Source organism: Amblyomma maculatum, chromosome 9 (assembly GCF_055883805.1).
Source record: "Amblyomma maculatum isolate TAMU_Amacu chromosome 9, ASM5588380v1, whole genome shotgun sequence".
NCBI lineage: Eukaryota > Metazoa > Arthropoda > Arachnida > Ixodida > Ixodidae > Amblyomma > Amblyomma maculatum.
Genome location: NC_139352.1, coordinates 28,577,001 through 28,602,049, shown reverse-complemented (window position 1 = coordinate 28,602,049; position 25,049 = coordinate 28,577,001). Strand labels below are relative to the sequence as shown.

At 46.5% G+C, this 25,049-nt stretch overlaps 1 protein-coding gene across 3 annotated transcripts in view; it reads left to right on the top strand.

Annotated features, from left to right (window-relative positions):
- LOC146178706 (multidrug resistance-associated protein 1-like) overlaps positions 1-25,049 on the top strand; it is a 142,833-nt gene that overhangs the window by 86,920 nt on the left and 30,864 nt on the right. For all 3 annotated transcript variants that reach the window (XM_084578467.1, XM_084578468.1, XM_084578466.1), the window contains 2 exons: positions 1,093-1,168; positions 24,786-24,993. In XM_084578467.1, the coding sequence (XP_084434593.1) occupies positions 1,093-1,168; positions 24,786-24,993 (284 nt within the window). The remainder of the gene's footprint in view (positions 1-1,092; positions 1,169-24,785; positions 24,994-25,049) is intronic.

The following is a 25,049-nucleotide window of genomic DNA, read 5'->3' as shown; positions in this document are numbered from 1 at the left end:
AGACTTCGCACTGGCCGCACGTCGAAGGAAACGACAAAACCGAGAAAACTGCCGCAGCGGTGCGGCGGGGTGCAAATTTTACAAAACGGTGAGAGAGAAGCGACGCGAAAGGACGACGAAAACTTCGCAAAAGGGGCATTTCGAGACCGGCGAGCTAAATTTATAAGCTTTACCAGGCGCGCTATTGCAGACAGCTGGCGATAAGAAACCGCTTCGTGAGCTCCCGCGGCCACTGTGGCCGGGTGCCGGAACTAAGGCCTGCAAAGTCAAGCTGCAAATTCACCGCACACTCAACAAAAGGGGGCGTAACAAGAACGTTGAAAAAAAAATTAAAAATGCGGCGTAATGTTTTGCTAAAATAGTTTACCTATTTTATAAAACATGGCATTAAAACATTTATTTATTTACGTTGTTTTATAGCGTTTTTATTCGTGCTTTTGAATTTCATTATCTAAGTGTTTCGGCCTACCCAAAGTGGCTGTGCTGCTGTCGCGCTAGACAGTTTTTGGGCCCAGCCTTCGCCACCATTTTACATCCGCCTTGCGGCCGCCGGCGCAAATATGGCCCGGCTTGATAGCTTGCGCCGGCGGCCGCTCGCAAGGTTTGCCGCAGAAAAATCGCTCCATGTGGGTCGGCCTTTAGGGTGCTTCGATAGTAACGCAAGCTCCGTGGTACCTCCTACCTCCTCTGAACGGCTGCGCTGCTATCAAGGCATACTGGTCGGTGTTCCCCTGCAGCTCCTGCATCCACTTTGGCGGATAATAACTCCCCTCGTCCAGCATACCCCTCTTGACAAATCCTCCCCACCACTGCGCGCACAGTTCAGCGGCACAGAGCCTGCCGTCTTTCAAGCTGCTGCTTTTGACTCAATTGTTCTTGTTAAACAACTGATTAGCCTATGTAATTTTTCTTCATGTTGTAGTCGCGTATCAGGTGGATTTAATCAAGGTGGCATGGCATAGCAGGGAGCACAATACTCAGGCAGAATAAACAGTTTTTAAGAAATAAGATTGATATGTCTTTTGCTACTTAACCTCCCAAAGAAACTTCGCCGAGATGTAACAGGTCAAATGCATGTCGTCATCATTGCAGCACAGAAGCCAGCGCTAGCAACGAAGACCAGTCTAAAGGAAAGATTATCAAGGAGGAGAAAAATGTGTCCACAAAGGTAAGAGTTTCCGCTATTTAAGCGTATTAAAAAATGTACAAATATGAAAAGTTACTTTTTATTCTCATTTAATTTTGCTCGCTAATCCTACCTTGTCTCACTAAAGGTCATGTCTATATCTTGTCATTATCAACCCTCGCGCGCTGAAATAATTGTTCGGAGGAGACCTTGAATTGTTTGCCTTCACGACACACGTAAAAAATTCGGTCACGCTGCCCTAATTACATACTGCTCAATACCAAAACAGCAAAATATACTTCAACTGTCATCCAAAGCGCCAGGTACGCGAGAGACTATTCTGTAACGGCAGCGGTGTTTTCGACGAGAAAGTCGACAGCGTCATTGTAACTGCGAACCGGCTTCATTGGTCTGTGATGTCGCGTCCCTGTGAAAGGAATCAGATATTTACCTCAAGGTCATAGGACACATGGCGGTTCGTGAGGTCAGATATCAGCCCAAAATCTCAAATGATATGTAAGGAAATAAATTTAAACAATTGTGCATTAGAAAATTTATTATTTATAAGAAAGCGGCCGCTGACCTAAAGTCCTTAGTGTCGAAAAGCAAGTGCGTTACCCTCGCACCATGGATAACCATGAGTTTATCGAGAACGTTGCTTTGTGAAAGCACCAGATAAAAAAAATATTAAGGAAAGGTTTGCGAGGACTAAACCTAAAAAAAAAAAAAAACAAAGCGAAAGCTCGCGACTCCTCAATGGATGTCTGCGAACCTCAAGAACATTACAGTCGGGTCGAGACGACACGAATGTGTCGAGGGCGTTTTGAAGGGGAGGTTGTGCGTATTTACTAACCATCAAGCAAAATCGTTCAGAATTGGCACTGCAGCGGTAACAGCTGATATTTATAGCTATCCATCCACAAAAGACACAGTAGATTTCAAAAACGCGATAACTAATAGTGTCTTCGACTGACGGAACGCGTGGAGTTTTCTCTGCACTCCTGCATAGCCGCCGAGATCCTTATCTGTCTCGGAGGCCATCCTACGTTCCTACAAATGGTGTGTAGAGCTAGTGCTAACTAGAGACGCCGGCGCATGCTGCAAAATGTTGCGATTGTGGCGGAGTTTGTTTGTCAGGCACTACAACAGTGCTCCACGAGTCCCGTCAGCCGAAGACACCGTAACGTATTACTCAAGTGTCTACCCCTAATCATATTTTCGTTTATGCATTTTCCTTTTTTTTTTGTTACTTGATTTCGTTCTGTGTAGCCTATTGCACCTGAATTGCTTGCTTTGATTAGTGCTGTGGCCCTTCAGTTTCTTTGATTTTGCTCTTTGCAAACTAAATGTTATTCTGCTTACCGTTCTCATCGCTTATTCTTATTGTTCTAGATATATTTCCCCTTCCATCTGAAATGTATATGTATACATACCATGAGGGTAAAAGAAATAAAAAAAATATTGCTAACCCTGTATAGCGGGAACTAGCCTTGAGTTAACTGTCCTGTAAATTGGCAGCGATGGCCGTAAATGGTAGGCAGGTGAATGCTAGGCTATGTGGTATTGTGGCAGTCAGTTTTGTATATTTGTGGAGGTATGTATCGGTACGAATGAAGCTCGCAAAGTGTGTGAAGGGGACATAGGTAGGCAATGCTTAAGAAGAAGCGGGCTGGGTGGAGGCTGTGCGCCGCTAGGCATGTTCAGGTCATATGAAGCACTGTGAAAAACTGCGCCGAACTAAACACACCACAAGAAAGGAGACGGGATAAAGGCGCTCAGCGCAGTTTTTCACAGTACAAATATGAATCAACTAGCCCAAGAAACGGTATTAATCATATGAAACACACGCCGACCAAACTACTGAGGGGCGTACTAAATATTTTGCTATGAAAAACACGAAAAGGGTTGTAATATGACACACTATTAGTTTCTCAAAGGGCTTCACGCAAAGATTTTATGCATAGATTTCCCGCTTGCTTTTGTGTTCGCACTCAATGTGTTCACTATATGGTGTTTACTATTGTGTTCTGAAAAGTTTTTCAAGCATAAAAGATAATCAGCAGTCTAACCCTAAACACTGCTGATAGCGAAAGAAGTCGAGCGCATCAGTGGTAGATTAGGAATTTTAGGAAGTAAGATGGCAGCAGCTGACATGTAATAACTCGGTGGACGTTGTCCGGCAATAGGCACAGTATTGAGTTGCGGGCGATTATAAATGCTGAGGAGCCAGGTAGGAAACTGAAACAGAGAGATTATTTCAGAGATGGTCACCGTGGCTGGCGAAACACACCTGAGAGAGAGGTTTACGTCCAGCACTCGGCAAAATCTGGCTGTCGGCGATGATCGCGCCTTGCTCTCCTGTGTTCTATGAGTACAGGATCAATCACACTTAGCGGGAACACTGCTACACGTCTTGGTACAATGGCGCTTCGAATGTGGCCGACTGATGCAGAGTGGCCGACGGCATGAAGCACCAGATCGAGGTAAACCTCGTGCGCTACTGTGCATTGTATTGTGGCCGGGTTAGACTAAAGGGTGCCTCACAGGTGCATGGCCGTGCGAAGGTGTGGTCCCGCTAAATATGATTGACCCTGTACATTAAAAAGCGCAACTCTTAGGCGCCCGTTTCTGGCTTGAGGGGCATCGCCATCAGCGAAACCTGGGCGCAGATGACTACAGTGGTCTATAGGTACCGACCTCATCGCAGTTGGCGCTGGGCAACCTAGGGTGCAATATTGTGCTCGGCCTCCATCTACTCGTTGTGCTCATCCGGCATTGAAATGGCAGCGTTGGGATAAAAAAGAAAGGCCGTTTACCATTGTCGCCTCCTACACTTAAAGGAGCCGCGAAGCGCTTCGCAATGTGATGTCGGTTATGCTTCAGGTCAATTCTTTATGTCACAGGGATGCTAGCTCGAAAGGAATTGCAAGAATCGGTGCACAGAAACGGGAGTTATTCAATGAAGAAATTTAAAAATAGAAGCAAACAAAAAACTGCCCTCAACACAAATTTTGCGGGGCTTCCAATTCCCATTTCACTCTCCCATTGACGTCATTGGGTGCGACCAATCAAAAGAGGCGAACCGATGACGTCGCGGAAGTTATCAGTGCATGGTTGCCTGCTTAACTCGTTCCTGACAAAGATGGCAGCGTCGTTTCTATGGTTACAAGGAACACGTGGGCGTAAGTTGACAGCGTCGCTCCCATGGTGATAAACAGGTGGGTGGTCAGCGACGCTTCACCATCCGATATCAGCACTGCTAGCACCTTAGGAGTGCATAAGAAGTCACCGTAAATGGACTTGCCAGACTAATCGGAACTCGAACGCGAGATATCGCGACGGAGCGATGACCTGCGCATTATTCCGTGCGGGGATACGCCGAAAGGGGACGAACAGCAGCCGACCAGCAGCGACCACCGCGCGGTGTTGACGACGATCGCCCAGCAACGCTACCAGATCACCACCAAGCTGACGATGCGCACTGGTAAATATGAACCGCAGCACTTTTTGTGCATCCTTTCTTGTGACTGAAATGAATTCTTGTAGAATGCAGTGGCTCGATTAGATCGTTTCCGCCAAGTCGTTCTCGGTACGCAACGATGTTTCGTCAATAAGCCAAGACACGTGTATATATATATATATATATATATATATATATATATGTATATATATATATATATATATATATATATATATATATATATATATATATATATATATATATATATATATATACATTCTGTGATTATCCAAGTAAACATTAAAAAAAAGAAAATAATAAAGTACCATCCCCAACACTTTCCTTGGGCTCGCCGACTCTTGGCTTCTTTCCTTCATGTATGAGGTTGCCCAGAGGTGGGCAACCTCATGAGGTCGACCTCAACCTCAAAATGACCTCAACCTCAAGGAGTGAGGTGAGGTTGAGGTGAGGTCGGTGACAGCTCGCAATTTTTTGAGTGAGGTCCCGAAATTGGACCTCAACCTCACGCGTGAGTTTGAGGTTGAGTGAGGTCGTCATTGTGTGAGGTCGAAATTGTGAGGTCGAGGCTTTTTGCTGTTGCCGCGGCTTTCTTCGAAGAGCGCCCCTTTTGACGTGGAGCTCGAGCGTACTGCCGCGGTGTGCCCGCCGACTCTCGGTGTTTGGTTACCCCCCGTTCGGACGACCGGATGCCGCAGCCCCTGCCCAGCTTTCAGCATTCCACCGTAATGTCCGCAGCCCGAGGACGCTTCCCTCTGGTCTTCTTGGAAGGAGATATTTTTTTTTTACTTCACGAACTCCTCATGCTCCCCGCCCGCCACCCCCGTTTCCTCTGACTTGTTTGTGCCGATGCTTGCCGCATACTCAAACACCCAGGAGCGCGCAAAGCACGTAGCTCACGTTGACCCGCGGTGCTTTTGTCGGATGCCGCAAAGAAACAAGCAAACTAAAAAGCGAAGCAAACTGTCTTTGCGTAGACGGCGCGGAGAACTGTTGGTCGTGTGCATGCCCGTTTACAGGCGCTAACGTCACGGCTGCTGCCTTACATTCGATAAAGGACCCCTCTGTAAATTACACGGAAACTTAACAGAAAATGGTGCAGCGAAATTGTTAGAGGACGTGATACTGACAGATAAAAAAAAAAGGAAAACATGAACAAACCAGGAAAACCGGCACAATACCATCTGAGCATTTTATCGAAGTCCTCCCTTTCGAATTGTACGTCATCGTTCTATATTCCGGTCCTGTAAATTTATATTCTTGTATTCTCCAGAACAACCTCTCTTTGCTCTTGTGCTGCTTGTTTCTTCTAACAGATTCACAGGTGGCCCCGAACAACTGCAATGGGATGAAGGTGCTAGTGTACCGGTAAAACATGCAAGAGGATGAAACGGAGGGCACAGCTTATAAGGCGCAGCTTGTATACAGGAAAGAAGCCTGCGCATGTTAACTATTTGCCGAGATAGAAGAGGCAAAAAAATTATATGGGGCTTGCATACAGTAAAGCCCAATGAAAAAAAAAATGATTTCGCTCCGCTAAGGCCCTTTGTTTCTCTCTCAAAGTTTAGTAAAATCAAGCAATGCAGGAGGAAGGAGGAGAGTAAAGGATCCTTAGCTTCATAATATCAGGTTTCTCTTGAAATCTCTTATTCAGGCGCAGATAAAAAAGAGAAAAACGTTCTCCTACATATTTTTATGAGCTAGAAAGTATTGAGATGGTTTCCGGCTCGACATTTTGGTGTCTAGACGGACGAATTGGTGTGGCGAACTGAGCGTGTCTCTTTTGTGCTCCCGTCTGCTCGAGACGGACAAATCAATCGGATGAAAATTTTAGTGACCAGATGTCGGAATAATTTTTTCAGACATTTGTTTTTTTTCTTTAAAAATCAATTTAGATATACGTGAATGAAGCCAATTACATGCTAGCACTGAGGAATGCAGTACTAAGTCGATGTCTCAAACCTTCTATACGCTCTAGGAAGCGCAGTTCTCTTCTGTTTTTAGTGTGCAACATTTGTTATTAGTTTTGTCAACATGGTATTTCTTTATATATATTTTCTTGTATGTAAATTAAGTTCGTACACTGCCGAAAAGAGAACAGGCTTCTTCCCTCACATTAGGCTCTTTCTTTGGCATCTTTTCAGAGGCCCATAGCACAACCCTCCTTTCCACTTACCGGCGCGGTCATTTAGACTTTTTTTTTTCTTTTCCAAGTATTGGAAAGCGCGATCTAGTCTCTGAAAGCGGAGCTGGCACACATACGCCACTGCCTTTTGGTGTGTATTGGTGACAGTTCGGCATTCACTGCATGAGCAAAACCAGATGCCATGGAGGCGGACGGCGAAGGAAGGAGCGCGTGCACAGCAGGGGGCGCGGTCCCTCCAGGCTGCTTGCTCGCCTCCTTTCTGTTGTTCTTGTCTTTATTTTACGTTTATGTGCTGTGACTATACGACAGGGAAACGGGAAACTAACGGGGAAACGGTTTCTCTAGGTTCACGTACGGTGCATGCGGCGAAGCAGCTTCGGAGACACCACCGTGCAATATTAGTTCAGTCTTCAAAGGAAAACAAGCGAATACCACAAAGAAGCTCGGCTCAGAATTGTTGGCGAAATGGCATCCAGTATTCAGTTCGGACGTACAAGTAGTTATATCGTGTGTTTTTTTATTTTAGGCGGGTGGGAGTTGGACATTTTACTCCGGCGAAATTTGACGGGCGAGCCAATGTTCGCGACAGACAAGTGGTTCACGTTTAACCCTCTTTCCTAGCAGTTCCGACCCTTGTAATTTTTTAATGTAAGCGTGGTGTTCGAAGAAGCAATTCCGCCAATTCTTGCAATACGCCACGGGATCACAGAATTATAAACAAACGCCCAGGAGTGGCCGGTTGGGACCTCATAAGATAAACAGCATTCCTTTTCGAAATTTTCTGAAGGTTTATTCGGCGTTGGCCGAGTTTTATGATTAATTGGTGTTTTGCTGTCTTTTCCTCTTTTGTTTGTTTTGTTGGGGATTTAGTCTTCACAAGTCGTTTCATGAGCGGCTATTATGGAAAATCTGTGCCCCGTTAATATGACATCCGTGAATATGGAGGGCCCGAATTATGGACAGTTTTCTGGGGGCGAAGATTTTTCAATATATTTATGCCTCGTTAATATAGAACAGGGTTAAGTGGAGAAATATGGGAGAGGCCTTCGCCCTGCAGTGGGTATAGTCAGGCTGATGATGATGATGAATATAGAAACTCGCTCTTTGAACAATGGACAGGGGATGAATGCACACAGCCTAATCGGCCCATGTATTTTTGTCTCGTCAATACGGACATTGTTTGAAAAAAGCAGGGGAGTCCGAACGCAAGTTAAGAAGGGTGCGCAGGCCGGGAACCTATACAACAGCCGATACGGTCGGATGCCTGAACTAGTCCTGTGGAGTTGGAAAGAACCAAAGCGGGCGTGTCGTCGTTTTAGAAGGTGAGGGGGGGTGGGGGGCGCAAGAGCGGAAAGGAAGGGTGGAGAAGGAGAAAAGGAGGGTGGATGGTAGAGATCGTACACAGCAAACCGAGGGTCAGCTAACTAAGAAAGGCCCAAAAAGGAGGGAACCGGGAGATTTCTGGGTGCAGCGGCAGCGCCACAACTACAGGCCTCAGTCGGGAAAATAGCAACATGTGGTCGCAATAAATTCTGCTGAACGTGAACAGAAGAGAGGCCGGTAAAAGCGTAAGAAAGAAATAATAAGAAGAACGACAAGCGCCAAAATTGGGGGTGGGAACTGAAGTTTTTCTATCCCAGAACACAAAGTGTGTTCCACGAAGCCGTTAACGCTTTTCGGTCAGGGTTAAGACACACTCACGAAGTAGAGCGACAAAAGAAAGGCGACGAGCACGCAACCGGAACCGGGCGTCCCGTCCTGGACGCCCTTCCTTCTCATGCTTCTGGTTTTCGTCACTGTTTCGCTGCCGAACTACCACATTTTGCACCACAGCGATCCGCATGTCGGTTTCGCCTTGAGTCAACGATGCGGCCTTGACAAGGTCTGAGCTCTTCGTAGTCGGCTAGCCGTCGTTCTAAACTGTACTTCAGCTTGATGTGTTTGTTTCATAGGAACACATACAAACGGCACAGGAAAGGGCTGTTTGATAGCCCTCTGTATAGTAGCCTGCCAACTTGACTCCGTCGCTTCCTTACAGAAACAGTGCAAGGCAAGAAAGAGAATCAGAAGAACGGAAAGTCAGGGAGGTTAACTAGGGAAAAAGAGTGCAAAGAAGCAAAAGCCTGTAACCCTCAACTTTAGTCTGACTTTTGGCATGGCGGGAGTTAAACGCAAAAGAATAGAGCTGAACTTAGGCGCGAAGCGGGAAATCTGTCAATACAAGCGGGAAAAGCCATCTCAGTCAATCCAAGCCGTGAAAGACTGGACCCAAGTTCAACTAGGCCTCAGCCTTGCCAGGTCGACGGTGGCATCGATACTACAGGGCTCTGATAAATGGCTCAACGTCGGCATCGCTCATCGCAGCGTCAGCTACAGTCCGACAGCGACCAGCACAGTTCGAAGAAATGGAGTCAGCCTTGTTAATGTGGTTCGGAAATGTGTGCGCGAATGGTGCTGTCGTGAGCGACGAAATGCTTCAACAGAAGGCTCGCTGCCTCGGTAACATTATGGGTGCGCACCCTTCCTTCTCCTCCGTCTTGATAGGTTTTACCTGTGATGACTTACGGAATTTTTGTTCAGTAACAGGGGGATGTTTACTGAGAAATATTATTCTACGCTCTGTCTAGGCGTTACTGACTTCAGCTACTCACGAGGATGGCTGACAAGGTTTAAGAACAGGCATGACGTTTCGGGTCGACGGATTTATGGAGAAGAGGGCAGCATCGACATCTCGGCTGTGTTTATATACCCAAATTAATTAAAACAGCAGCCATTAATTAGAATTTTTTTCTCAATTATATACTTTTCGTTTTTATTCATGACTCTTTACTATGGATGACTCGATTTATGGACAGGTTTGGTCGGAAACCAAAGCGTCCATACTAACGAGGCACGACTGTATTCCTATTTGTTCCTAATTTAATGTATTCTGTCGCAAAACAATGTATATTGTATTAAAAAAAAGCTCGGCAATCATCAATTTTTTTTTTCGAATTAAGAAAAAGAGCAAGGATGAAAGCTTGGGCTCGTTGGTGTCGGTTTTCTTGCCTCATAGCGCTAAACAGACAGGGAAAAAGAAGCGCCCGTGCCGTGTGTCTCACTGTGTCCCTGTCTGTTTAGCGCTATGTGGCAAGAAACGCAAAAGAGCATGTCGTCATCGTTGTCGTCGTCACTAGGGTCAACAGCATTTGTCTTTTCAGTTTATATTAAGGACTGGCTTGTTTTATTTCTAATACGAATCTTATTCACGTGGGTCAGATGGGATAAACTCTTTGTATTGCATTATGGGCCTATGCGTAGTAACGTGGTACCCATGTGGGCCTTAGATTGAAACCGACCACAAAAGGGTAGGCGAGGAGGGGGAGAGGATTGCCACTTTAGTGCAGAGTTGGACATGTAGTGTCCGGAGGTTTTCTGCTTTTATCCGGGATATTAATTGTTGTAAAAATTAGGAGTAAAATACAGCCTTCATACGACAAAATTCTGGCTAGCCTATATACCCTAGGATTACCGCGAAATGTATATTTGCTTTAAATTACGGTTGAATTTATTGATTCTTTTTTTTTCTTGAGGTCGAGCACCCGACCTCAACCTCACATTTTGAGTTTGAGGTGAGGTTGAGTGAGGTCGCCAATGGTCACCTGAAAAGTGAGGTGAGGTCGCCTGGGGGACCTCAACCTCAATTGATGAGGTTGAGGTTGAGTGAGATCGTCAAATATTTTTTTAGTTTGAGGTGAGGTCGATGTTTTTGAGGTCAAATGCCCACCAAGATTATAACGAGCACCCTCATTTCTCCTTAATTGATCTGCTTGTAGCTTACGGGGGTCTCGGTTCTGGCAGTCTTGAAGCCATAGGTAGCGTAAGAGGGTTCTAGCACAGCTTTCGCCCTCGCTCTTGATCACGTTCTACGTGACGCTGGCGGTAACAAAGGACGTTCCACGTCCGCTGCTATGGCTGAGGGTGGCGCTGGTGAACACTCTCAAGGTTCGTATACAGACAACATAAATACCCAAGCAAGTAGCAGAAGGGACAGCGGCCGATGTAGCTCAGTTGGAAGAGCACCGGACGCGATATTCGGAGGTCGTGGGTTCGGTTCCCACCATCGGCACGTTGTTTTTCTTCTACTTTGTGTTTAGTTATCTTTCCCCTAAACAAATCACATTACTAATTTCTGTGATTATCCAAGTAAACATTTAAAAAAAAGAAAATAATAAAGTACCATCCCCAACGCTTTCCTTGGGCTCGCCGACTGTTGGCTTCTTTCCTTCATGTATTATAACGAGCACCCTCATTTCCCCTTAATTGATCTGCTTGTAGCTTACGGGGGTCTCGGTTCTGGCAGTCTTGAAGCCATAGGTAGCGTAAGAGGGTTCTAGCACAGCTTTCGCCCTCGCTCTTGATCACGTTCTACGTGACGCTGGCGGTAACAAAGGACGTTCCACGTCCGCCGCTATGGCTGAGGGTGGCGCTGGTGAACACTCTCAAGGTTCGTATACAGACAACATAAATACCCAAGCAAGTAGCAGGGGGGACAGCGGCCGATGTAGCTCAGTTGGAAGAGCACCGGACGCGATATTCGGAGGTCGTGGGTTCGGTTCCCACCATCGGCACGTTGTTTTTCTTCTACTTTGTGTTTAGTTATCTTTCCCCTAAACAAATCACATTACTAATTTCTGTGATTATCCAAGTAAACATTTAAAAAAAAAGAAAATAATAAAGTACCACCCCCAACGCTTTCCTTGGGCTCGCCGGCTGTTGGTTTCTTTCCTTCATGTATTATAACGAGCACCCTCATTTCACCTTAATTGATCTGCTTGTAGCTTACGGGGGTCTCGGTTCTGGCAGTCTTGAAGCCATGGGTAGCGTAAGAGGGTTCTAGCACAGCTTTCGCCCTCGCTCTTGATCACGTTCTACGTGACGCTGGCGGTAACAAAGGACGTTCCACGCCCGCCGCTATGGCTGAGGATGGCGCTGGTGGACACTCTCAAGGTTCGTATACGGATAACATAAATACCCAAGCAAGTAGCAGGGGGGACAGCGGCCGATGTAGCTCAGTTGGAAGAGCACCGGACGCGATATTCGGAGGTCGTGGGTTCGGTTCCCACCATCGGCACGTTGTTTTTTCTTCTACTTTGTGTTTTGTTATCTTTCCCCTAAACAAATTACATTACTAATTTCTGCGATTATCCAAGTAAACATTTAAAAAAAAGAAAAGAAAGTACCATCCCCAACGCTTTCATTGGGCTCGCCGACTGTTGGCTTCTTTCCTTCATGTATTACAACGAGCACCCTCATTTCCCCTTAATTGATCTGCTTGTAGCTTACGGGGGTCTCGGTTCTGGCAGTCTTGAAGCCATAGGTACCGCAAGAGGGTTCTAGCACAGCTTTCGCCCTCGCTCTTGATCACGTTCTACGTGACGCTGGCGGTAACAAAGGGCGTTCCACGTCCGCCGCTATGGCTGAGGGTGGCGTTGGTGAACACTCTCAAAGTTCGTATACAGACAACATAAATACCCAAGCAAGTAGCAGGGGGGACAGCGGCCGATGTAGCTCAGTTGGAAGAGCACCGGACGCGATATTCGGAGGTCGTGGGTTCGGTTCCCACCATCGGCACGTTGTTTTTTCTTCTACTTTGTGTTTAGTTATCGTTCCCCTAAACAAATCACATTACTAATTTCTGTGATTATCCAAGTAAACATTAAAGAAAAGAATAAGGTACCATCCCCAACGCTTTCCTTGGGCTCGCCGACTGTTGGCTTCTTTCCTCCGCGCTGTGTGTCGGACGGAAACCCAAGTGGATTGGGATAAATTCAGACAGATCAGAGAACGGGAAGAAATTGGAGATATAGAGTGCATTCAAAATTGGGCCACCCAATTAATTACCCATGTCAACGAGGCCACCAAAGAAATTAAAGGCGAAGCTCTACCTGAGGCGATGGATAGCAGGCTATTCGGCATGTTCAAAAAGAAAGAAGAGCTAACGAAGAAGCTCGAAAAGCAAAAGTGGAACCGCAATCTCAGAAGAGAGATAGCCAGACACAACGTCGAAATAGAAAAATACGCCCGGAAACTCGAGTCGCAACGTTGGGATAACAAATGCGACGAGATGGAGGGCACCATGAATGGGGCCAAGACGTGGCAACTGCTCAGGTTCCTGATAGACCCGACTAAGACCAATACGGTCGCCAATATAGAACAGGTCAAGGCGAGGTATAACTTTAAGGTTGCGGACAAACAGCTCATTGACAAGCTCAAGTCCATGTACGTAGCTCCCCCCGCCACAGCGCATTACAGAGATTACAACGGACCGGCGAACAGCGAGCTTGACGCGTCCATAACAGTGGCAGAAGTCAGAGCGGAGCTGCACGGCCTAAAAAGACGCTCGGCCCCCGGGCCGGACCTCGTTAATAACAAGATGCTCGCAAATCTGGACGACGAATCGATCAATGCCCTAACCAAATATTTAAATCAGGTGTGGGAGAGTGGTCAAGTACCCCAAGAGTGGAAGAGGGCTAAGATCACCCTAATCCACAAGCAGGGAAAACCACCGGGCTTGGAGAATCTCCGCCCAATATCACTAACATCCTGCGTAGGCAAACTACTTGAGAAAGTTATTCAGAGGAGGCTAACCAAATACACCGAAGAGAATGATGCGTGGCCGGCTGAATTGGTCGGATTCAGGCCCGGCCTTTGTACGCAAGATACCATGCTCAGACTACATAACGATGTTGTCAGAGACTTCAGGAAAAAAAATACGAAAGCTATTCTAGGCTTAGACCTTAAGAAAGCTTTTGACAACGTCAGCCACGACGCCATTCTCGACGGGCTCACTGAGCTTAGAGTAGGCGAAAGAACCTACAACTACATTAGATCATTCCTGCGAGACAGGACGGCGATCATCAGCTTTCAGGGCTTATGTTCGGAGGAGTTCCCGCTGGGTAACAGAGGCACTCCGCAGGGGGCTGTGCTCTCACCTTTCCTTTTTAACATCGTAATGAGGAAGCTCCCCAGTAAGCTTGGCCATCTCGATGACTTAAAACTAAGCATTTACGCGGACGATGTGACCGTCTGGATGTGCGAAGGGAGCGACTCGTACATCACATCCAGGCTCCAAGAGGCAGCAGATATAATCAGCTATCACGCAGAGGACGTAGGTCTATGCTGTTCGCCAGAAAAATCGGAGCTCCTGGTAATGACCAGCAGTAGTGGGAAGATAACTCCAGATATCAAAATTAAAGTCAACGGAAACGAAGTCCGGAAAGTAGATGAAATTAGAATATTAGGTATGATTATCAACCGCAGGGGTAGTAACAAAAGCCTAATTAAGAAATTAAAAGATCAGGCGGAGCTCGTAGTCAGAGTATTTAAGAAGACGTCCAACAGAAGGAGTGGTCTCACGGAGGCTAGTAGACTCAGACTCGTACAAGCTTTTGTCACGAGCAGAATGTGCTACGCGACTCCATTCCTAAATATCAACAAGATCGAAGAACACAAATTAAACACCATAATTAGGAGATGCACGAAGTGCGCTCTAGGACTCCCCATAACTACTTCTAACGACATTCTAGAGAAAATGGGGTTGCATAATGAGTGGAAAGAGCTGGCTGCGGCGGTCAAGCTGTCCCAGAGAGAGCGACTCGCAGGAACGGCGGCGGGTAGGCAAATCCTCGATTGGGTAAACCTACTAGCGCCCGGGGAAGGCGAAAGTGACAGAGAAAGCATAGATCGAGAAATCAGAAAGCATCTATACGTCTCACCCATACCGAAGAACATGCACCCCGTACACGACGAGGGGAGGAGGAAAAGCAGAGCTAAGCATCTCGCTAACAAATTGGACAAACTCCCGCCGGGATCGGTCGCCTACACCGATGCAGCGATCGGGAAAGAAGGCGACGTAACCTCGGTCGCCCTATTGGACACTGGGATCGCCATAGGAATAGAAAGAAATCGAGATCTACCGCCGGTAGAGGCGGAGGAGATTGCAATAGCCATTGCCATTGCACGACCAGGCGTGAAACACGTCATCAGCGATAGCAAAGCGGCGGTTAGAAATTTTAGCAAGGGTAGAGTCAGCAATCGTGCTGCAAAACTTCTGAACGAGTCGTCTCTCGCCGAAAGCGTGACCATAATCTGGACCCCAGTACACGCCGGTCTCGCCGGCAACGAGGCTGCCCACATGCTCGCCCGCTCCTCGCTACCTCGGGGTGCTGCGGACGCCTCCACAACATCTAAAACCAAAGAATGTATAGGTACCTTTAGGGATGTAACCGACAACTTGAAGAAAGACCGGAGGATATATCCGCCACCGGTTAGATCCCTGAGTAAAAAGGAATCGTACGACTGGAGAAGACTCCAAGGTCGAAATTTCTTTTCGCCCCTGTGGAGGAGTTGGACGGGTGCCAGAGGGCGGAAGAGGGACGGTGCAGAAACCGAAATTTGTAAATTTTGCGGCCACGTGGCAACATTAGATCATATAATATGGAGATGCGTTCGTGCCCCAGGGCGCAACGCGATTAAAACTAGCGATGAATGGGAGACCACGCTAAGAAGCTCCGACGAAAAAACACAGCGATTCGGCGTCCGCCTGGCGGCCGAGGCTGAAGACCTCTTCTCCTAGACGAGGCCGGGTGTCCTCTGGCCGCGGTGTGACAGACTGCCTCCCTGGACGCCTGCGTGCGGACACGTAGGTGGCTGCTGCACCATATTCGGCGGAAATAAATGTTCTTCCTCCTCCTCCTCCTTCATATATATATGCCGTATGCGATTTGCAACACCTCTGTATCCAGGCAGATTAATATATATATATATATATATATATATATATATATATATAATTATTCTGCCTGGATACAGAGGTGTTGCAAATCGCATACGGCGACCTCATCGAGAGGGGCCAGCTAGGAGCCTGAAATGGGTATCCAGAACATGGTGGCTCGCGCGTTGTGCACGTATTGCATTTCGTTTTCTTCTTTGGAATGAGGCCTTCTAAAAGCGTACCGCATGCCCTTCAAAAATGAGAAGGGTGCAGTGCACCAGAAACTGGCAGACTAGGTTTCCACATTAAGGACATTTGAACCTTTCCAACATGTGTGCATGCTGTAAAAGCACAGTATTTAACTGGATTTACTAGTGCAGCTTACTCATTTATTATCATTGCATATGTGTACAAAGCACTATCAGTAATGTAATGACTAATCTACTGCAGAACTTATTAGAATGTACAACCTTTTCTTTTATATTCTTTTATTCCTTGAGGAGACAAAACATTAAAAAAACACTGCATAGGGTATTTTGTCTCAAGGTATGCAGGTCACTTGTGGTGGTACTATTCTTGCAGTATGCTAGACATTTGAGTCAAACCAATGTGGACTAGAGCTTTGTAAATCCCGAGATTGCTCTTTCACAGATGTCTCTCTTCTTTTCATTCTAGAAAATATTATGTGGCCTACCACCAGTTTGCAAGATGGGTTTGGGGGAGAGTGAACTGGAGAACAAAGAGTGATCCCTTCAAGTGCAGTGACCATGATTAGGAAGACGTTTCCATCGGAACGCTACACAGAGTTAAATGTCCTAACTGTGAGGGGTAAAAAAAATAAACTTGTTTTTTCAAGCTTCATTTGTTTATACAGTGCACAGCTTGCAGCACGGATTACAGCATGTGGTACTGTTAAGCCAAAAAGCAAATAGTATGTCAGGCAAAGACAGAAAAGGGCTACACAGATATACAACTTTTGAAACACATTTTTTTCAGGGTTCTTTATTTTTGGTCTTACACTTTCCGGAACCATGAGGCCAAACTACAACACCATATTGCAACACCGGGAAGAACCAAGAAAAGCAAATGCTTCCCCTGTGGCCATGTTAATGGCTATTTTTTAAATTTTCCTTAGCAAAACAGTGCACAGGGTGACGGAACAGAGTCATGAAGGCAGGAAGCGTGGCCTCTATCACTGTCAGCAATGTCTAGAAGTTTTCACAAATAGGAATCTGCGTTCTGTCACCCTGAGAGATGGATAGAAATTTAAATCAACACATGTGATCTGAGGAGATGGGCACCAGTTATAAAGCTCCAGTTGAAATTTTCTGTAGAAGCACATACAAAGAAACAATAGAAAGAGCTTGTGAGCAGAGTTGTATCCTCACAGCCGCTATTTTAATGACGTCCAACCAAAGATTGGTGATGTTATCAAAAGACACATGCGGAATTTCCTGGAGTATGTATAGCAGCGAGACTTGAATCAGAAAAACAGTTTACGAGGCAGTTTTTATCGGTCATATATCTAGACAGAGATCTTCATTTTAGCAAGCCAGTTTCAGAGAGGGCCACAATCTGGACCACAGGTTTTGTTCAAGAATATTTTCAGTTCAGGTTTGTCCCAGCACAGCTGCGCTGCATTAAAACTGGCACATTTCGCTGAGTTTGAGTTCTGCAAAGTTCAACAGGGTCATTTACAGCACAACAAGCTTTGCTTTCTAAGTGCTAATCATTAACTACAAGAAAAGCACAGCTGTAGGGAGTTGGTTAAGGTTCCAGGTAATATATATATATGGTTAAAGTTCATATGTCCAGCCTCGCTGGACATATGAACACAGGGCTTCGAACAAAATATAAAGGAAAGAAGGACAGATCTTCATTTCTGAGCTCCGCAATTTGCACACCATAATCCCTCACAACGTCGAAAAAAGATGCTGACTGGGGCACACTGGACCACAGCAGATTGTTTGCATGCGACTTATGACATCTTGCAGTGGCCTGGTCCCTCAAGAACAAGAACATTTTTGCTACAGCAGTTTGAACTTGTTTGCACTTAGGGGCTAGTGGGGACTGGATCAAATGCAGATGGTCAAAAACATGAACACACTTTGCAGATGCAGAAAAACATCCATCTTCAACACACAGGTCATGCACACGGTCGACAAGGCACGGCTAGATTTTGGGACTGGCAACAAGGAACTTTCAATGGTGTAGTGGCAACCAGTAGGAGCAGCTATCGAAACCAGCTGGATGATCACCACAGCTGGCATAAAGTCCATTTTGCAAGTTTTGAAGTCATGGATGAAACCACACAATGTGCAGCAATGATTCTTGGTACAAAACTTTGTCTAAGACATTTTGCATCCAAGGCAACGGGAAAGCATTTCAGCAAGCTCGATGGCTGCATGCTCTTTGAACCCGCAGTCAAATTTTCTGTGGCATATGCTGTTATGGCAAATGTCAGGAGAACACAGTAGAACAGTGCACGAACACTTTGTAGCAGTCAGTGAGCAAGGTCATTCTTCATGTATCATGTCATAACACCTTGATAACACATCTCCTCTTATGTGGCTTGCAGAAACCAGGCTTTCACTGTGATGTTGGCTATATGAGATGAGAAGAATGTGACTTGCTCTTCTGTACGAACATTTATGTGCAAGCACTTGCATTGAGAATCAGCTGCGAGTCGGTGCTGATCCCAGTACTAGTACTATGGGCTCATAAGGAACATGATGAAGCTTTGCCTTTTGAAAATGATGCCTTTCTTCGCTGGAATAAGTGTCACCGAGATCCACGCCATTCATTGTTTCAGACCCTTATTGCCCACATTGCTATACCAGCCACTATCTTGTCACTTCTCGTGATCGTTGAGTGATGTGGCCGTGCTGAACTGTTGCTGATTCTCATGGTCTGGCAGCTCCATTAACCCACGGCCGATTCCTCAGCACTGGCCTCCTTTGGTTGTCACTGTCCCCTTAGAAATGTTCATACTGGAGCAGCCATATCCTTCCCATAGGGACAGCACTGCCTTGAAGATGTGGCCGTATTCCAAGTCTGCAAACACTACAATAAAATTGCACAATTATTACCACCTCTCTTGCATTTACCCACAGCCACAGCCAGTGTGGCAAAGCAACTGCAACTGGCAGTCAAAGTAGCAGATGCACTCACAATGTGAATGAACTGGTTTTGTGAGATTTCCTATCACATAACAGTTTTACGCAGCCCCTGGAAGTCATATAATCGATATTCTAATGCGTAAAATAAAATACCAGAGCTAACAACACATCAAGAGAACAAAAGTTGTTTTTTGTCAGCCCTCGCGACAGACCTCCTATGCCACGAGTCAACGTTGAAGATTCTGAAAGTTGTTTCGTAGAACAATGGCTTTGTATGTGTTGACCTTCTAGACCACTTCCCTGAATACAACTATCGTATCGCAACTGCCTTAGCAAAGCTATGACAGTGTGTTTTAAATCCAGCAGGAAATCAACTGGCTCAGCGAGAAAATAACGCCATCCAGACACCAACGACCTCCGAGATAAAGATCAAGCTTCCAAAGCTGCAGCAGCGGACGACGACAAGATTGACAGCCCTTCTGGCAGGAATTCTAAAAGTCGCCGACATGAACAAGGTACTGCTATCTGTTGACAAGCGCCACTACCTGAAGGCATTGGTCACAAACAGCCACTGCACTTGCCAGACTTCCACCAACTCCATGATGCTACAGCAGCACCACAGAGCTTCTCAAGAAGTGCTTCGGCAATGCAGAGCTTCTAATCCAAGAGCATATGAAGAAGTTGACTCACGTAAAGCTAGTTTGGTCTTCAGACGACATACTCAGACTTTGCCGTCTGTATAATACTCTAGCCACACACATGAAGGGCTTAGAGACAAAAAGCAGAATCCCTATATCTTACTTTTGGCGCCTATCACATGACAAACGATCCTCCTTGACTACAGCTGTAAACGCGTCGAGAGAACTAGTTCAACAACACCCGGCATGAAATGGAGCTTCAAGAGAAGCATTGCATGGCAACAAAAGAATGTGCCTGTGACTGTTTGCAGCTCGACAGTCATGGTGCTCTTAAAAGTGCATGGAAGACTTCAACACAGAAAACTTAATTATCATGGCAAATGGCCCATCATTCTGCCTAAGCACAGTGACTTTATTGCTAAAGTGTATTGCTAAACCCCGCCACTGACAAGTGCTGCTTGAAGGCATGCAGGAAACTTTCACTACACTCGGAGGGAAGTTCTGGGTGAACAGCACAAGGCAATTAGCAAATAGTCAAGGAGTACATTATCTGTCAGAGCTACGATGTGCAACCAGCCAACAAGATGTGCAAGCCACTTCCAAGAGTCAGAATCACAAGACCCATCTGTTTCAAGTCAGTGGTGTTCACTGGAGTGGTCCTTTACATATCAAAGGGAATGATTTGTCAGTGTTTATATCATTCTGTGTCATCACCCTATATTTTACCCAGTATTAAATTCAGTTATTCTTTGTTCATCCATTGCTTGTTCTTTGAAAAGTTAACATATTCACGACAGTCCTGAGCAAAGCTATCAACAGGCCGGAACTTCAAAAGGCTAGGCTTGAAAACCAGTGAGAAGAACTCGACACTGATGAACAAAGGCTTGTCACAATAAACACAACCCAACAGCAAAGATGGCGCATAGAAGTTTCACCGCTAGCCATGATACGCCAAGAAATGAGAAACCTAGGCCCGTATTCAGAGTTTGCGTTGTTATCATAAGTGTCGCTATCTCCCGGTCTCGAGTCACCTGATTGGCAAAAACGCTAGAACGTGATGTCGCCACCTCTTCCGGTTCCACAGTGGCAACACCCAGTTCCGCCGTTTCGACCAATCGGATGACTCGAGGTCACGTGAGCTAGCGACACTTCGATAACAACGAAAACTCGGAATATGGGCACTACTGCAAGTCATAAGCTTTCACTGTGACATCGGAAACATACCATCAATGAGACTGGACAACACAGATCACCTCAAGTTCCTAGCCAGCATCACACAGCATCGTGGTGTACCAGCCCATCATATGTAGGTCTTCCAGATGGGTCAAAAGGATGGCCAACAGCATGCCCGGGAACTGCAGGAGTTGCACCTCATTTCTTCACCTTGAAGTCACTCTGAAAAAAAAAAGAGTATACCACCATTTCAAGGGCAGTATACTGTCGCCCTGCCTATTTAACCTATATGCAGAGTGCATCATGAGGAAGGCCGGTCTGGACGAGTCTTCAGCTGGTGTGAAGATTGTTGGAAAACGTATCAACAACCTTAGATATGCGGATGATACCACTTTAATGGCAGAAAGTGAAGTGGAACTCAAGAGACTTCTGATGCGCGTACAAGAAGAGAGTGAGAAGTTTGGGCTTAAACTGAACATTAAAAAGACAAAGATCATGGCGTCTTGCCCTATCAAGTCCTGGAGCATCAATGGACAAGAAGTGGAAGCTGTGACAGATTTTCTCTTCTTGGGCTCCAAGATTACCTCAGAAGGAGACTGCAGCCATGAAATTAGGAGACGCCTGCTTCTGGGAAAAAGAGCAATGGTTAGCCTTGACCGCCTAGTAAAGAGCAGAGACATTAGTCTGCCAACCAAGATCCGTATAACTCATGCTATGGTCTTTCCAGTTGTGATGTATGGATGCGAGAGTTGGACTGTCAAAAAGGCTGACCGCCGAACAATTGACGCATTTGAATTGTGGGCTGGCGAAGACTCTTGAGAGTTCCTTGGACTGCCAGAAGATCAAATCAGTCGATATTGTCGACCATAAAACCTGAATGCTCATTGGAGGGTCAAATTCTAAAGTTAAAGCTCAGCTACTTTGGTCATCTGATGAGAAGAGAGGAGTCGCTGGAGAAAGATTTGATGTTGGGAAAGGTTGAGGGTCGGCGGAAAAGGGGTAGGCAGCGAACGCGGTGGTTAGATGGCATCTTCGAGGCACTGCAGATGAAGTTATGTGATGTTAGGAAGATAGTGAGAGACCGGAAATCGTGGCGTGACATGGTCCATAGTGTCACGAAGAGTCGGGCACGACTGAACGATTGAACTGAACTGAATCTCGCCGGGGTGGCGCAGTGGCTACGGCGCTCGACTACTGTTCCCAAGGACGCGGGATCGAATCCCGGCCTCGGCGGCCACTTTTCGATGGAGGCGAAAAGCAAGGCGCCCGTGTGCTGTGCGATGTCAGTGCACGTTAAAGAACCCCAGGTGGTCGAAATTTCCGGAGTCCTCCACTACGGCGTCTCTCATAGCCTGAGTTGCTTTGGGACGTTAAACCCCACAAACCAACCTAAAACATTAACTGCATATACCGTTGAGATGAGTGGTAGCTCTAGCCTCTCGCAACTTGCCCAGATCGTTGGTAGCAACATACTACTATCAAGGTCTGGCACACTATCCATTAAAAAAAATACATTGGGAACATGTTTTCGAAAGAAGCGCTGCTTTATATTATAGCTCTACGTCGCTTCAAGCCGAATAGGATGGTTACCTTTGTTTTTGCGTCCCTATTTTGCTACCTGGACGAAAATCAAAAAGTGTACATTCCAAATAATATTTAGCGTGGGGTGCCGAATTTCATTTTCTTTATCAACTGTGCTTACACCCAGCGACAAACGATGGGGGCAGAAGCGCGCGCAGCAAGCGGACAACGCGATAAAGGGAGGAGGGAAGAGATAGCAGCGACTGACTGATGCTGCTGACGCCGATAGTGAGTCAACCCCAGCTGCGGAGTTGGTTTCAGGGACAACGCCGCCGATGCCGACGCAAACAATATGATACCCTCGCTTCCGCAGCGCCAAGAACCAGGTCTAGCCGTGGGAAGGTGGTCACGTATTCGTCGACGTGCCGGGGCCTACGTGAAATAACCGCCGCGTCGGCAACTGAAGAGCACCCTATCCGCCACACAGGAACAGGAAGGGGGGGGGGGGGGACCCTCCCCTCCTCTTTCTGCATGGCGGCGATGGTGTTCTATGCAGTCACGTTATCTTGACTCTCTAGCGGCGTCAGCGGCATCCAGCAGTATCAGTCGGTCGCTGCTAGTGCTGGGGGGATGAAAGGGGAGCTGAGCTGGTTACGAGGCCGACGACGACGCCGACGCGAAACCCAGGAACGGACGTCAAAGAGCTGCGCTCTAAAACGTGGTCATTGGCACAACTTTCACTGATCAGCCCGTCACGATACTTACGTCTTCTACTGTTTTTCGCAGAGCGCCTGGCATCGTTGGCACCGCGTTGCTGCGTAGCCGCCGTTGCTTGTAGACTACGGACGCATAAGCTACCGATGAACACTCGAAGGCGTCTGGAGTGAAGTGCGCCGAGCAAACACGCCTATTCGGTTCTTTCACAATGCCCAGAGCTGCTAACCACATTCTTTTTAGTTCATTATGGAAAGGAAATCTGTGGTATGACACTCCTCCAACGCCTTCGCTGCTCGAGCAGCCTGGGACTGCACAGAATTTCTTCATGACAGCACGAAATATAACCAGGCACCAGGCTTCACCAGCGAAGGATACGAAGAACCACACCACCTACAACAAACCACCATGAAACCACGAGCAAACAGGAGCTACATGTGCAGCTATATCTACTAGAGGGGTGCAAAATTCTTGGATTCGGAAAAATAGACAGAGCCTCTAGCGGGTTTTTTGTAACATTTTATATAAAGTGCTTTAATCTAAAATAAATATGTCGGTTTTGTAAGTATATTAGAAAACGCAAGAACGTGACAGAGCGTATCATTAATCATGAGTTCATTTAGCCGTGAATTTATTGTTCGTCCAATCATCGAATCGGACCCAATGTCGTCATATCCGCTGCCAAAAAATGGCTGCTGTGTGCCGGCACCATCAGTGGTTCGAACTCGCTTTCACGAACAAATTAAAATATTAAATACTGGATAATACACAAAACAACCACCGTTATTAGTGTCACTATAACTCAATCTACGTAACCAAGAGGCAAAACAATGTGCTTAAAAATCGTTTCGGGGCTCCTTTAAGGACGAAGTCTAATTGCACCGAGGTTAGGGTGACCCGAGTCGCCATTATAATGTAAGTGAAAAAGAGATACCTTGGGCCCAAGATCATGCTCTGCTCTAGTCGACCTTTCAAGTTCATAAAAATTGCTGCTATTCCTGAAATCGAGAGCAGATGTAAGCATGCGAACGTGGCGCCATCTTTGAGACACCGCGAAAGCCACTGTTTCCCGCTGTACCCCTCCCAACCTGGAGCAACCCACTCTCATAAACTCCTGACAGCACATGGATGATGCTGATGTACATAGTGGCATGTATCTTCCTTTTGCATGGCGTCATTGAGAACGACAAACTATAAATTTTGAGTTCTAAATGTGCACTTTCCACTGCATTAATTAAAACGATCAAATCAAAATTCACTGTATCCTAAATGCACTGCTTCAGTGATATCTCAAAGAAACATTGAGGATAAATTGTAAAGATTTTTGGCATTCGTATGGGGAGCCCCCAGCGTTCGTAAGCTGGCCCAGTACGAGGGCAGAGAACTCGTATCGTTAAATCTCGTAACATAAGTTTCGGTGTCCGGGTGCTCTTGTTTCTTTGCCTGTAGGACAGGTTTCGGTTTTCGCGCAATGTCACGTCAAGGTCGTCAATAATGCCGCTAAAAGCATTTCATGCTTAAAACAGACTTCTCGGACAGTTTAGTGAATGACAACATCGGGATCCTGAGGGATTTCTTAATTTGACTCGTCTTACCCCTAAAACGGAGCAGAATGGACCGCCAAAAAGGGAAAATAAAAAACACAGCATCAGCGCGAACTGAAGGCGTCGCAGAACCGTCGTGAAGTACCGCGTGTAACTGAGCGCTCATTCGTTTTCATTATTAGTTTTAAGTGGCTGCTTAACCAGAAGCTCTGGGACTTGATCACTAGCTTTCCTTCGTAACATTTCTCCCATTGTCCACATTGTGACGCTGCCCAACAGGATTTACTGCAGAATATAGGATCGAAGCGTTGACAGAACGGATGCATGCTTCTCACTACATTTGCTGACGACGAAGAGTAGATTTTCTGTGACTTAGAAAGTTGCTTAGAATTTCGCATTGTTGTGTACCGTAATCATCTTGGTATTTTATGGGTAAAAGGCAGTAGAATGCAGGTGATGCTGTAGAATGGCCACGAAGTGGTGGGGCATATTACCTCGATCCGGACGTATTCTGAAATACACATTCAAAAGGCTGAATTTGAAAGCCCCGTGCTCATGGTTTATTCCGCAGAGCACCGCGGAGGTGGTATGGACCACGATGAAGATGTGCGGCGTGTGGCTCTGGCCAGGCGTGCTGTGTCTGACGGCGAGCGCCGTTGCCGCTTCCTGGCAGCTGGTGTGGATTAAAGACTGGACCGACGCCAATAGCCCGGGAAGTGGCAGCAATCCGTACGACCCTCGCTGGATCCAGGGACTAATCGGGTTATGCGTCGGCGCTGGTAAGGGACGTGACTCCATTGACGCCACGTAAAGTGTCCAGCGCACAATTGTCGTG